Source organism: Hippocampus guttulatus, chromosome 20 (genome assembly GCF_054856545.1).
Source record: "Hippocampus guttulatus isolate MCC_2025c chromosome 20, RoL_Hgut_1.0, whole genome shotgun sequence".
NCBI classification, from domain to species: Eukaryota; Metazoa; Chordata; class Actinopteri; order Syngnathiformes; family Syngnathidae; genus Hippocampus; species Hippocampus guttulatus.
In genome coordinates this window covers 1111361-1124602 of record NC_141280.1, presented here as the reverse complement: position 1 = coordinate 1124602, position 13242 = coordinate 1111361, and the positions used below count along the sequence as shown (strand labels likewise).

Genomic DNA, 13242 nt, shown 5'->3' with positions numbered 1-13242 from the left:
GCCCTCACCCACCATGTTAGGGGTTTGCCCCTCAAAGGGCATGTGCTTCCTCCTCTTGTTGGGCCTGAAGACCCAAAGCATGTCCCTTCAGCCTATCAGGACACGGGCAACCACATGTGGCCCGCGAGCCGTAGTTTGATCCCCTCTGCACACGATTAGACACAAACTCCCGCACTTGTGAAAAGTTGACTTTTGACTCAAATGACATGACAGTAACTCACCGAATCATCATTTTCTTGTTGATCATTAAACGTATAGAATGCAAGAGATGCACAATGGTCACGGCGGCGGCCCCGTCCCCAACCCCCGCTGAGCAAGACGAGGGGCGTCGGGACGCCTCATTTGCGTCCCACAATCCAAACACAACAATGGAAGCTCTTCAGGAGCGACGCAATCTGTCTGTCATCTCACAACAGTGCACCACGTCCACATTTTGCACATTTGAAAGATGGTGCACAAGAAATCGAATCCCCCCAAGCATTACATTTATGACATTTTGGGTTTGAATCTCTTGGAATGTTTTTCCCCGTGCTCACATTTTTTCATACTCATGAATCAGTTCATCAACAACGAGCCAATGGTCAAATTAATCAACAAGTAATGTGATAATCGATGAATCATTTCGAGGCCTTGTTTACCTTGAAAGTTAATCAAATTTCAATAAAAATAGTCCTGAAAAAAATGAATGAAACATAAATATTGAAAGATTTTGGGCAGAGGCAATGTACATGAGAACTGAGTCCAAAAATTGTATTCGACTAGTCGCATTGGATTTCAGATAATTAAGGAGAAAGTGCCAAAAATCAAGAGCTAGCATTTGATCATGCTGACACCCAATATTAGTGGTGCACGTTTTCTTTCCATGAATTCTTTATGATTTGGATGCTGAAAGATGAAAAGCAGCGAATAAACTATCTGAGCTTTGATTGGCTGCCAAAGCGACAAAAGGCGCGAAAACGAAAACTGACACGAAGCTGAGCTACGATTGGCCGAGACGGGTAGAAGGCGGGCTGCCGTCCACAAATCCGGCCTGCGATTGGCTGACGCTCACGCTAGCTACCGGTGTGTTCGGAAGACGCCGGCTGGTTCGTGTGCGGCTGCCTGCGACCCACAAGCTCCTCGCACGCTCGCACTGTCTGATCGCACGTCCGAACGGAACCGGGCCGGCGGGCTGCTGTAAAAGCAAGAAAGTCGGAGGTGACGGACGGCGGACGGCCACTATGGTTCCGCAGCGGCACAGCGGCAAGGCGGCGGCGACACACATCAAGCGCCCCATGAACGCCTTCATGGTTTGGTCCAAAATGGAGCGCAGGAAAATCATGCAGCAGTCGCCCGAAGTGCACAATGCCGAGATCTCCAAGCGGCTCGGGAAGCGATGGAAGTCTTTGGACAAGTCGGAGAAGGTTCCATTCATCCGCGAGGCCGAGCGGCTCCGCCTGCAGCACATGGCCGACCACCCGGGCTACAAGTACCGGCCCAAGAAGAAGAGTAAGACTGGATCCTCGGCCGCCGGGAAGCAACCGAACTCGAACCGACAAAGCCGCTTCGTGTTCAAGTGGGACTTCAGCGACTCGGACGACGACGACGAAACTGCCGCGGAACCGGTTGAAGATACCGCTCGGTTGTTGTGCACGCGCCGGGCGAGCGGAACCTTCTCTCCGGACTCTTCGTCCTCGTCCCAATCCAGTTCCTCGTGCTGCGGGGACGACCTGGACCGCGACCTGTTCTCCCTCAGCCCCGCCCCCTCGGAACCGGCAAACCTGAGCCTCTCTTTGGTGGACAAGGATTTGGACAAGGACCCGAGCGGAACCGAGGGGGCGTGCGGGTCCCACTTCGAGTTCCCGGACCACTGCACCCCCGAACTGAGCCGGATGATAACCGGAGACTTCTCGGACCTTCTCTTCACTTTCTGAACGGGACGGGACGAAAAAAAAGTGACGTTTTTTCCCTTTTCGCTCACACTTGTACTTTTATTTGCCCCATTTTCTCAAACAAAACCAAATGATGTTGGTGTATTTTTCATACAATGGTTACAGTTTGACTTTAAAATGATGGAAGGTTTTGTGTTAGGATTTCTGCTCCTCTTTTGTGAAATCTGGAAGGAAACGCGTGACAATAAATGGGGATGCAACTTCTGGTTTTTATTCTTTGAATACGTCATTATCTGCATGCACATTGTTTTTCTACTTAAATCCACATCATCACATGCACTTTCAACGGAGGTCATCATAACGTGATGTAATGATGACCTTTTTAGTTAAGACATCCAAAGTCACAAGTAGGGGGCGGGGCGAGGGTGAAAGCAACACAACACTGAGGTGTCAACCACAAATGGTTTCAAGTTCTCCAATTTCGAGACACGTTGACTTTTTTTGTTTTGTTTTGTTTTTACCCCAAACATCGTATTGGATGAAACATCTAAATCAGCGGTCCCCAACGTTTTGCGTACTATATTTAAGTCAAGAATAAAAGAATTCAAGTCGGAACGAGCCCAGATGATTTTCACACAACTTTTGAGAGTGACGTTCAATCAAGTGTTTTCGCCAAACCGTGAAATACACGACAGATGGGACGGACCGGGCCTGGTGATCAGGGACCGCTGAGCACAACAACATCGAGATTTGGCATCACGACAAGTTCGACGACATCTACAAACACAAACGGCAATCACGAAGTTCAGCTGGGAAAGTTCAAAGTGGAAACTCACCATGAAAAGAGTTGAGGGTAATCGAATGGAACGCTTTTGCGTTCGAGTATCGCTTGCTCAAACAACAAATTCTCCTGGCAATTATTATGAGCGTCAATCGTTTTCACGATTCGAGGTCAGGCCCAGTTCATCATCGCCTTGTTCTGAGCCAACCAACATTCTTTTTTTCCCAAATTCTTGCTTTCTTCCCATGGTAAGTTTCCAACTTTGCAAAATGAATCACAAGCGACGTGATGTGGCGGGGTTGCGACGAGTCACAGGATGCTTTCGCGCTCCTCCCCAAAGGCGACGGCGTCAGCCGTCGTGGTGCAGACCTCGGGAGGGTCTCCCGGCTTCAGGCTCCTCTTCAGGTGGACCACTCGCACGTTTTCGTTGTCGGGGCCGGGCCGGGCGACTCCGGCGGCGGTGGTTATGGTGGACACGGGTGGGATGATGGTGTCGCTAGCGGGGGCGCTGCGGGGCGTCTGGCTGGGCTGCTCGCCCTGCTGGGCGTTGGTGGTGTTGTTGTTGTTGAGGGTGACGCTGCCGGGCGTGCGGTTCAGGTTCCAGGTCTGCGAGGCAGGCCAGGCCTCCTCGGGACTGCAGATGGACATGCGGTTCTCGGTGGCATCCCGCAGGACGGTGGGGGCGCCTTGGTTGCGGGCGGCACCTCCTTCGTTCAGCTGGATCAAGTCGGCGCGCTCCGCCTGCGACAGGTCGGCCTCCTCGTCCTGCAGCGAGTGGTTGGGCGAGCTCTCGTTGGAGCGCACACCCGAGTCGGAGGAGTCCTTCTTGTCCAAGGTGGCGTCCGACAGGTAGTCCTTCCCCTTCAGGGCCAGGGAGCAGCCTCCCGCTTTGGCCTCCGCCAACGCCGCTTTGCCGTCTTTCAGCAGCAGGGAGTCGGACTCTTCGGACTCGTCGTCGTCGCTGGTTAGCTTCTGGTAGCGCAGACCGCCGCCGCCGCCCGCCTTGGAGCCAGGGAAAAGGCCACCGCGGTCCGCCGAGGTCTTGCGAGCCAGCAGGGACTTGGACGACCCGTGGTCTCCCTTCTCGTCTTCTTCGGTGATGGGATCCAGTGCTTCGCCGCCATCGCCGTTGTCAGGCACCGCTTTGCCGCCGCCGCCGCCCCTCTTGCTCACCGAGGCCTTGCGTCCGTCTTGCTCCACGCCATCCTTGGCGCCCTGGTCCGGAGGCGCCGTCATAAAGAGCGCCGGCTGAAGCTGGCCCGGCCTATCGCCAGAGGCACCTTCCAACTGGGCCATCTGCGCGATGTACTCCTGGTAAGCGCATCGGTACTCGGCCTGCTGCTTATCCGTCAGTCTGGCAATGTCATTGCTGCATTCCTGCGAGTTGAGGCTGGTGACGCTGCCGGTCCGCTGCGGGGGGCCCTGGAGCAAACCAGCACAAACCGGCACGGTCACATGACAGGAAGACGCATCTCCGACTAACTTTGGCAACATTGGCGTTGATAAAATCAGATTAGTGATTTCCAGGCATTTTTTTTGAGTACTTTGACTTCGTGGTTTTTTTTTCATTGTACTGCTGTCTGTATTTTTTGTTCAATCCACCCTGCTCCTCCCTGCCTCCCTGCTTTTTGGGGTCCTACAACTACCATCGCGCAGTGGGACTCCCCCAAAAATCCCCATCGGCCAGGCCCAAGAAATGAGAGCGTTGTTTCCTGACCATCCATTGCGGGCCACCGTGTCTTGGGGGCTGCTGCTCGTCCAGGCCGATCGCGCTGAGATCGTCGAAGCTCAGAGTGAAGCTGTACATGGGGGACACGTCGCTGGGGGCGTGGCCGGTCCGAGACGCCGCGGCGGCCCGCCGGCCCGTCTCCGGGTGGTCACCCGCGAGGCCGCCTTGCTCGCTGGCGGCCTCCTCGTACTCCAGCTGTCGCAGTTCCAGCACCTGCGGGGGGAGGAAGTAAGGTCAGCGCGCAACAGGACCAGCGAGCGCGCCGAGGGTTTCGGGCGTCGCGCTCACGCTGGCTCGGAAGAGCTGCCAGTCTCCGAAATTCATGTTCATCTCCTTCTTCAGTTCGTCCACGTTGCACTGTGACAGGACTCGTCCGTTCACGTTGGCCTGGAAGAGCGAGAACGCGACAAAAATCCATCAGCGGCGTCAACGGCACCCTCACGGTCATCACGAAGAATGTCAGACCGCCGTGACGCGCGGCGCTCACCTTCCGGATGGTCGCGGTGTAGGCGGCCAACATGGCCTGGTCGATGCCGCGGATCTGTCTGACGTGCTCGCACACGCCATCTGTCGTCATGGCGCTCAGGAGGGTGGGCGGGATCCCCGAAGCCGCGGAGGCGGAGCTCTGAGACACAAATTAGACAGCGGCCATGTGCGATTTCCGACCGATGGCGGGCGGCGAGAAGCGGCGAGGAGAGCGGCGCCCGTATTGGCTATGGCTCAAATGGGACTCGACTCAACACATCATCATCATCATCATCATCATCCTCCTCCTCAGCACGCAATTGGCTGTCTCTGTGTCTGTTGGAGGCAGACCAAATCCTTGCAAATGTTGCGTGGTGGTACTTACACTTGTGGGGGCCTCGCGGCGGGCCGTGCTCTTAACGAGCATGCGGGGAAGGAAGTGTGATGGGTAGGCCGCCAGCAGGGGACGTGGCGGATGGTGAAGATGGTGGTGGTGGTGGTGAGGGAAATATGGCTGAGGCAGAAAGAAAATCAACACAACGCAAATCAAACGTGAACGTGACAGGGGATGGATGGGAAATGGGAGCCTGGAGTTTTGCTGATGGCTGACGTGGAGGGAGGGATTTTTAATATGGTGGACTTGGATCGTCCCTCAATTGAGGATCCCTTCCGTTCAGGAGTGGGGAAGGAGTGAATATATCGCGGGGGAGGGGCAACCAAAGCCAGACTGTCAAGGGCATCACCGGGCCACGTCGGACGATAGCCACGCCCACCCCCGCAAACATGAGTAAAACGACAAAAGGAGGAAAAGCACTTGATGATCCGCATGGCGCGTGAGGCTGACCCTGTTGTAGAAGGGGTGCTGGGGCCCGGCCATGCCGCTGTAGAAGCTGCTGTGAGGCGGCGGCGGCACCGCGGCCCCCCCCGCCGGTGGGATGAACGGCCCGCTGAAGGAGGCGGACGGCGAGCACGCCGACGACACCTGACTGTACATTGAGATGGGCCGGGGCTGGACCTCCTGCAGGGTCGGGTAGCCCACGGCGCCCAGGTTCATCTGCTCACGCGCCGCACGCACATCTGGCCGGATGAGAAAGGAAAAATGCAGATCAGGTTGAGAAGGGTGGGCGGGGGGGGGGGGGGGGGGGTCAAGGTACCGGCGATGATTTCGCGCAGTTTGGGGTCGAGGTTGACGGTGCAGGGCAGGAATGTGCGAATGTCCCTGGCAGTCAGCACGGGCGTCCGCGAGGACAGAAACACTTCGAAGGCCCGAACGTCTCCGTCGATCTCCAGCAGCGGTTCCACGTCTTTGGTGGTGGGGATGTTCCTCAGCACCCTGAGCCAGACAAAGGTCAACTCCGGCCCGCCGCGGGGCGCTCGCCGTCAAGCGCTCACCTCTCGTAAATGTTCTTGAGGGTGGCCTGGTCGGGGACGCCCTCGCTCTCTTCCAGGAAGAGGATGAGCCAGGACGTCCTGTAGGGCCACCGCTCGGTCAGGTTGATCCACGAGGCCAGGCGGTCCCAGTTGAACGAGATCTGATTGGCTCGCAGCAGACGACCTGCGCGCAGGCGAAGCGGATGTGAGCGGCAACGGGCGCGTCGCCGGCGCTTCGCTCGCTCGCGCCGCTACTGACCGGTGACGGAGACGATGTTGAGGAGTCTCCTCATGCTCTGAGGACTGATGTCTGTGAACCAGTCTTCGGCCACCATCAGCTTGGTCAAGTCGAACGACATCTGACGAGTCATCGAGCGCTGGGCGTGGCGTCGCCGGTACGTGTCCTGCACCACGCATGACGACGCTCGGCATCACCGAGGATTTCCCCACGCGGACTTTTTAGTCCATTTGGAGCTTTTTTTTTTAATGCCTTTGTTGATGGTGGTAAGCTGGCGTGACCTTACCCGGCGGCTGAGGGTGGCCTTGCTGCCAAACTTGGTGGATTCTCCCAAGCTGTGCTGCGACAACTTCCTGTCCAGCTCCTCGTGCCATCCTCCACCCTCGGCGTTGGCGGCGTCCCCGTTGGCGGGCACGCCGGCGTTGGCCGCGCCGCCGCCGCCCATCTTCCTAGCGCAGGATAGGCCTCTGCTGTTGAGGAAGACGGGCAGGTGGACGATGTTCCTCATGTAGTCGTGTCCGTTGACAAAGTCCCGCAGGACGCTGTTGAGGTTCTGATTGATGGCCTTGATGATGATGTGCGGGTCGCTGGCAAAGATGGAGATGAAGGGACCTTTGGAGAACAGGACTCGCACCTGCGGGATGACGGAGAACCTTTAGTGAGATTCACGAAAAGTGGCGGCTGGAGAGATGACGCCAGCGATAATGCCTTTGCGAAATGACGGCGCTATATTCGTTTATTGAAGATGTGCCCGTGACTCAAGCAAAGCGAAGCGTGGAGAGTCTTTCTGCCGAGGACGGCGATCGATGACTGAGGCGCAGGGGACGGACTCTCAAAGATCCACAGTCTCGGCGTTCCGTTTTTAACTTGGCTACAGCAGTGAGGCGGCATCCTCCAGAAATCTCACCGTGTCGAGCATCTGCAGAACTTTGTCCTGCTCACACGAGTCCAGGCTGTCGATGACCACCGCCAACCTGGTCTGGTGCTGAGTGAAAGCGTCGATGGTCTTGGCCATCTTGGCCATCAGCTCCACTTCGCTCTTCAGAACCTGAAAGACACGCCCGGGCTTCAGCCGCAACACCTTGGCTCGCCACCGGGGTGCCGCTGCCGCAGAGTTCGTTCGGTTCGCCATTTGCACAAACCGTGCGAGGCCAGCTAACCGCTTGCTGACATGCTTTCTCTTGTGGCATTTTTATCCGTGTCGGATTACGGCCGTATTTGATCGATGGATGAGGCTGTAAAATTATCTTTGGATGATCGGTTGCGGTCAACACGCTTCCTTGAGCCCCTTGCGGAAGTCGGAATTCTGCTACGGTGACAAACGCGATGGTGTGTTTCAGGCCAACGTGCACGAAAGCTCCTGACCTTCATGAAGCCTTCGCTCTTGAGTTTGTGCATCTTGTTGGCGGCGCGGTGGAGGCGCTTCCTCTGCGAGTTGAGCACCGAGTCGGAGACCCGCCACCACGTGCGGCAGTTGAGCAGGACGGCCACGCCCACCGCGCAGCCCAGCGCCATCAGGACGCCGTTGACCGTCCGGTTGTCGCCGCCCACCCGGAAGACGCCCATCAGCGCCACACCGCTCACCAGGCAGCCCACCACCAGTGCGAAGAGCACAAAGGACGGCACGCAGCAGGTTTTCTTCCACTTGCTCTTTCCTGCAAGCGCACGAACTTGCCGTGTGCGTGTGTGCGCATCGGAGGGCGAGCGCGCGTGCGAGCGCGTGCGCCCGCGTACCTTGCTTTTCGTCCGTCTTGAAGACCCTGAAGAGGCGAGTGGCCAGGAATCCAAACTCCCTCTCGCACGCGTCAGACAGCGTGGCGATCATTTCGGCCATCGACGTCTCGCCGCCGACGCTCGACAGCCGATTGTAATCGGTGAACAGAAACCTGCGCCGCGGCGTGACGTCACTATGACATCTCGATGACGGCGTCACTCGGGCATCGCCGTGAGCGGATCGGCAATGGAGTACGGCGGCCCCGCGCGCGTTGTTACCTGACGGGCAGCGCTCGGACGCTCTGCTCCGGGAGCTCCGGCGGGTTGACGAACATGAGCTTGAGGAGGAGCTCCAAGTATCCCATGTGGCGGGCCAGGCGGTTGCTGAGGAGCCACGCCCAGTTCCAGTTGTCCCCCTCGCGCCGGCCCCCAAAGTACACCACCACTGCGGAGGGCAAAGAAGAAGAAGGTCAATGCAGGGCGGAGGAGCGCCGCGGCAGCCGTGTCGGCGGCGCTCACCGAAGAAGATGTAGAGCAGCGCCAGCAGGCTGAGCGAGACGGCCACGGCCAGCTTGGGGTCCAACGTGAAGCCCAGCCCCAGCGCCACGGCGCCGCACAGGAGGAGCGACAGGACGGCCGCCAGCCACGACGGGCCCAACAGCGGCTCCATCTGCTGCCCCGCGAAGGTCTTCATCTCATCTGACCGCATCACACGCGGACACGCGTGTCCTTATTCGGCCTCCGTGCGCGTGAGCGCGCGCGGGCGCTCACCTTCGAGCTTCTTGAGCAGGAAGGACTTTCCACTGCCCCACTGCGCGTAGAGCCCCACGCAGATGGGGGGCTGCATGGTGGGCTCGCTCAGGATGTCGGCGAGGGCCGAGCTGTATAGGTCGTAGCCAAGCATGTCGCCGTCCGACTCGGTGGGCGACAGGTGACCTGCGGGAGGGAGCGGCGGCCGGTGAGTGGCGAGGGGGCGGGCGGGCGGGCGGGTGGCCGGGCCCGTCGGGCACGTACGGGCGCCGAAGATCTGCGTGAGGATGCTCTTCTGGTGGCTGCAGTCGATGTTGTACGGCGTCTCGCCGGCCTTGTTGGGCCGGTAGAGCAGGCGGCCGTCTTTGGGGTTCCGCAGGAGCAGCTCGGCCAGGCGGCGGCTGCGCCCCCGGATGGCGATGTGCAGGGGCGTGTCTCCTCGCTGGGGAAATTCAAAGGAGTGAGAGATCCATCGCAAACGGACGGTCGCAATTACCAAAGGAACGATGAACGGCCACGTGTCTGTGTTTGAATGTGTCGACGTGTGTGTGTTTTGCGCGTGCGCGTTTGTCCGACCTTGTCGACGGCGGACACCTTGGCCCCTTTATCCAGCAGCAGCTCGACAATCTCGATGCTCCTCATCTTGGTGGCTTTGATCAGAGGCGTCTCGCCATCCTGAAACGGGAAGCGGAGGTGTCGCCGCGACTCCCTGTCGGCGTGCGGCGCGGCCGCTTCTCACCTTGGTGCACGTCTCCGTGTCGGGGTTGCACTGCAGGATGTCACGCACCATCGAGGCGTTGCCTTTCTCCACCGCCCAGTACAGTGCCGTCTTACTCTCCTGGACGCATCACCATCATCGTCAGCAGCGGCAGGAGCAGCATTGTTGTCAACATCATCATCATCATCATCATCGCTGCCATCTTTGTTGTTGCCATCATCAGAATTGTCAATATCGCCAACTGTCATGATTCGGTTTGGGACCAATAGGTGGCACTGTAGGGCTTCCCCTGCAGCTGCGCACCTGTTGGTCATTAGGTAATTCGTGCTTTAACAGGACCCCCAGCCCGAACACTCATTGTCGGGTCATTGTTTGCTCTTGCTACTGTCATGTTAGTTTGTTTGCTGTTGCTTTTTGCTGCTGTCATGTTTGTTTGTGGCTGTTGGTATGCTACGGTCATGTTTGTTTCAGTCATGTTTTGGTCATGTTTTTGTTATGGAGAGTTTTTGCTTTCTGCCATGGTTTTTGTTTGTTACTTTGGATTCGTTTTGTTTTCATGACTTTTTTTTGGATGTAGTTTTCTGTGTTTTATCAATACACTTCTTCAAGTTCACCCTGCTCCTTCCTCCTGCCTGCTTTTTTGGGGGTCCACCACCACCTCGCAAACGTGACACCAACATCGTTAGTGTCATCATCGACATCGCCACCACAGATCCATCAAGGCCACGCACCTGCCCTCGAATGTCGATATCAGCGTACTTGTGCAGCAGAGCTCTGACAATCTCCACGTGGCCCCCCCTCACCGCTCCAATCAGCACCGTATCGCCGCTCTAGACAAATACACACACACACAAATTCGGCTGGTATCTCAAGGCAGGAACGACGGTAGCTGCAAGAGTGGCGGGGGGGGCGTCGCGGCAGACATGTGGCGGCGGCCGCGGGGAGGGCCTCACCCGGTCGGGAATGTTGACGTAGGTGCCGGCATCGAGGAGGTCCTGCACGATCTCGGTGTAGCCTTCCTTGGCGGCAATCATCAGCGCCGTGTTGCCATCTTTGTCCGTCATGTTGACGTTGGGGTTGCGCTTCAGCAGTTCCTTCACCACGTCTGTGAAGCCGCCCTTCACCGCCACGATCAGCGCCGTCATGGAGTTCTGCCAGGAGGCCGGCCGTCAGTCTAGGCGCGCGCCACGCAACGCTGGCAAAGGGCGATGCTCACCGCTCCGTCCTGGTCGACGTCGGCGCCGTTCTCCAGCAAGTGCGTGACGCACTCGAAATGGCCTTTCCTCGCCGCCCAGATGAGAGACGTCGTCCCGTACTAACAATTCAAACGGTGGCACATTGACACTCAAAGAGTGAAAAACACATCGCAGTCACACTCACGGAATGTGAGCGCGACATGAAAGCGCGTTCAAGCGAGTGTCAACGTTTGCGTGTGGCTGCGCGTTGTCACCTTATCCGAACAGTTGACTTTGGCTCCGCTCTCCAACAAGAGTTTAACGACGTCGGCGTGACCTCGCCCGGACGCCCAGATGATGGGGTACACGCTGTACTGCTGGGGGCAGGCAAATACCAGATCTTTACATCAGCCCATCATTATTTCTTTGCCCCGCACGTGGCGGTCTCAACTGCGCCCGCCCCATTGGCATGCGTGCGCGCTACCTGTCCGGTGGTGTTGGGGTTGGCGCCGTGGTCCAGCAGCTCCTTGGTGACCTCCACGCGACCTTTATACGAGGCCCACATGAGCGCCGTCCATCCTCCCTGCCGCACAAATGCCAGACTCGAATGATGTCACGCTGCCGCGGGGGCCGCCGGCGCCCGGGTGGCTGACGAGGCGTACGGGAAGCGCACCACGTCGCGATGCTCGATGTAGGCGCTGTTCTCCAGGAGCTCCTTCACCACCTCCACGTGACCTTCCTTGGCAGCTGAGATCAGTGCCGACCAGCAGTCCTGACCACACAGGCCCGCACATTACACAGATGCATACGAGCGACACAGCCACGTAGACATATACAAAAACAAAACACACATCCACACAAACAGACATCAATACAGATAGACACTCGCAGACAAAAAAAAAACAAGCTCACAACAATACAGAAAGCACACACACAACTCCTATCGACCATTGGTTACTATCCCTTTATCAGCACTTATCTTGTTGCTTAGCAGTAGCACTGCTCCCTTGCCCCCATCTGTTTTGCTCACCACGTCATCCAAGTTGACGTTGGCTCCTCGCCGGATGAGCTCCTGCACAATTTCCAAGCTCCCCTGCTCGGCGGCCAGCATCAGTGGCGTCTGCCCATTCTGACCACCACAAATAGACACTTTTATAAATAAGGGACCTCAATAGCTCCTCAAATGTACACGAAATTCAACGATGACTGATTCCAAACGCAGTCATTCATTATCCCCTAAGCTAGAGAGCATGAGCACGTACGTCGCTGCGTCCGTCCACTTCCTTAAAGCGGTCCAGATGGTCACGCAGCGCCGTCAGGTTCTCCTCCTCCACGTGGCCGAACAGCTTCTGAATGGCCAGCGTGGTCATCTTGATGGAAGTGGTGGTGTCCATCTTGGCGGTTTCTCACAGCGCGCGCAGCCCCTGCGCAAGCAGACACGCACGCGCACCCACACGAAACGAGCTGTTACTGCGCCCACTGCAGGCACGTCCCTCACCCACGCACGAGGCGGCCTGCAGGGGGCGCGTTCGCGATGATGTCGTCATGCACCTGTCGCTCCGGCACCTTTATCACTCGACTAATAAATATATCAACGGGTTAAGACAACGAAATGAATGTGGAAATGAAACATATTTTGGAGCATTGGAAGTGAAACATATTTTGGAGCATCCAATGAATGCCACAATTTGAACAATCAAACAATTTGAAATCATGACTGACGTATTGACACCATGGCAACGCGCGGCCGCGAGCCATCACGCAAACGTTTTGTGACACAAAATGAGAATATTACTATAATAATCGAAAAATGATTCTGAAGATGTGACTAATATTCAATCGATTATTTATTTGCAACTCGAAACCAAATTGAATTTTGCATTTTTTCTGGTGAGATCAACGTCGTCGTAATAACAATCGAGCTCTTCGTGACATTGAAAAGGAGTGACATTGTGCTTGAACGTAGCAGGAAACAAAAGGGTGAAGCTAATTCAAAATCTTGCCATCAAATCGCATTTTCGACTCCGTAAAGCGGCTTTAACAGGAGGCCAAATGTCAATCAAACGTTTCAAGGATGCTCGGTGTCCCGTTGCGAGGTGACTACAAACCTTTATCGGGAGAATCGTGTCGTTTCGGTCCAGGTGGTCTTGGTGGTGGCTCTGGTGGGTGGGTCTGCAGATTTGTATCGGAGTATTTTTGCGGGGTTGTATCGGACGTCAACCGAGGGTCATCTCATTCTTCATCCGAAACAACGGCCGCAGCAGCCATCTTGATCAGGACGAGCCAGGCACACGGCAAACTCCGGCAATGATACGCACGTTTCCGTGTAAACATGACAAAATAAGAGCACTACACTCATCGTCGTTCATTAAGGTTCAACAACTAACCAATTTCCTTATTATTCGCACTCTCTTAGCCATTTATCATTGAT

General features: G+C 56.6%; 2 protein-coding genes across 4 annotated transcripts; one reads left to right on the top strand and one right to left on the bottom strand.

Annotated features, from left to right (window-relative positions):
• Positions 1-1084: 1084 nt before the first annotated feature.
• Positions 1085-2114, top strand: sox11b (SRY-box transcription factor 11b). Its single transcript, XM_086100299.1, has one exon. It carries the CDS (start codon positions 1221-1223, stop codon positions 1911-1913), a length of 693 nt encoding a protein of 230 aa, XP_085956425.1. The 5' UTR covers positions 1085-1220; the 3' UTR covers positions 1914-2114.
• Positions 2115-2120: 6 nt separating this feature from the next.
• On the bottom strand, positions 2121-13102 carry kidins220b (kinase D-interacting substrate 220b). Of its 3 annotated transcripts, none has more exons than XM_086100296.1 (28): positions 12920-13102; positions 12074-12235; positions 11842-11940; positions 11485-11583; positions 11296-11394; positions 11087-11188; positions 10853-10951; positions 10590-10787; positions 10368-10466; positions 9658-9756; positions 9495-9593; positions 9183-9360; positions 8940-9104; positions 8688-8867; positions 8448-8613; positions 8190-8341; positions 7821-8110; positions 7363-7503; positions 6742-7089; positions 6477-6621; positions 6239-6401; positions 6001-6179; positions 5691-5923; positions 5232-5360; positions 4869-5006; positions 4670-4768; positions 4370-4594; positions 2121-4074 (listed from the first exon to the last, which is right to left on the bottom strand). In XM_086100296.1, the coding sequence occupies exons 2-28, from the start codon at positions 12203-12205 to the stop codon at positions 2962-2964; spliced, it is 5169 nt and encodes a 1722-aa protein (XP_085956422.1). In that variant the 5' UTR covers positions 12206-12235; positions 12920-13102; the 3' UTR covers positions 2121-2961. The 3 variants fall into 3 exon arrangements, with proteins under 3 accessions (XP_085956422.1, XP_085956423.1, XP_085956424.1); XM_086100297.1 differs by having other exon boundaries at positions 11087-11185; XM_086100298.1 differs by lacking the exon at positions 5232-5360.
• Between the last annotated feature and the right edge of the window lie 140 nt (positions 13103-13242).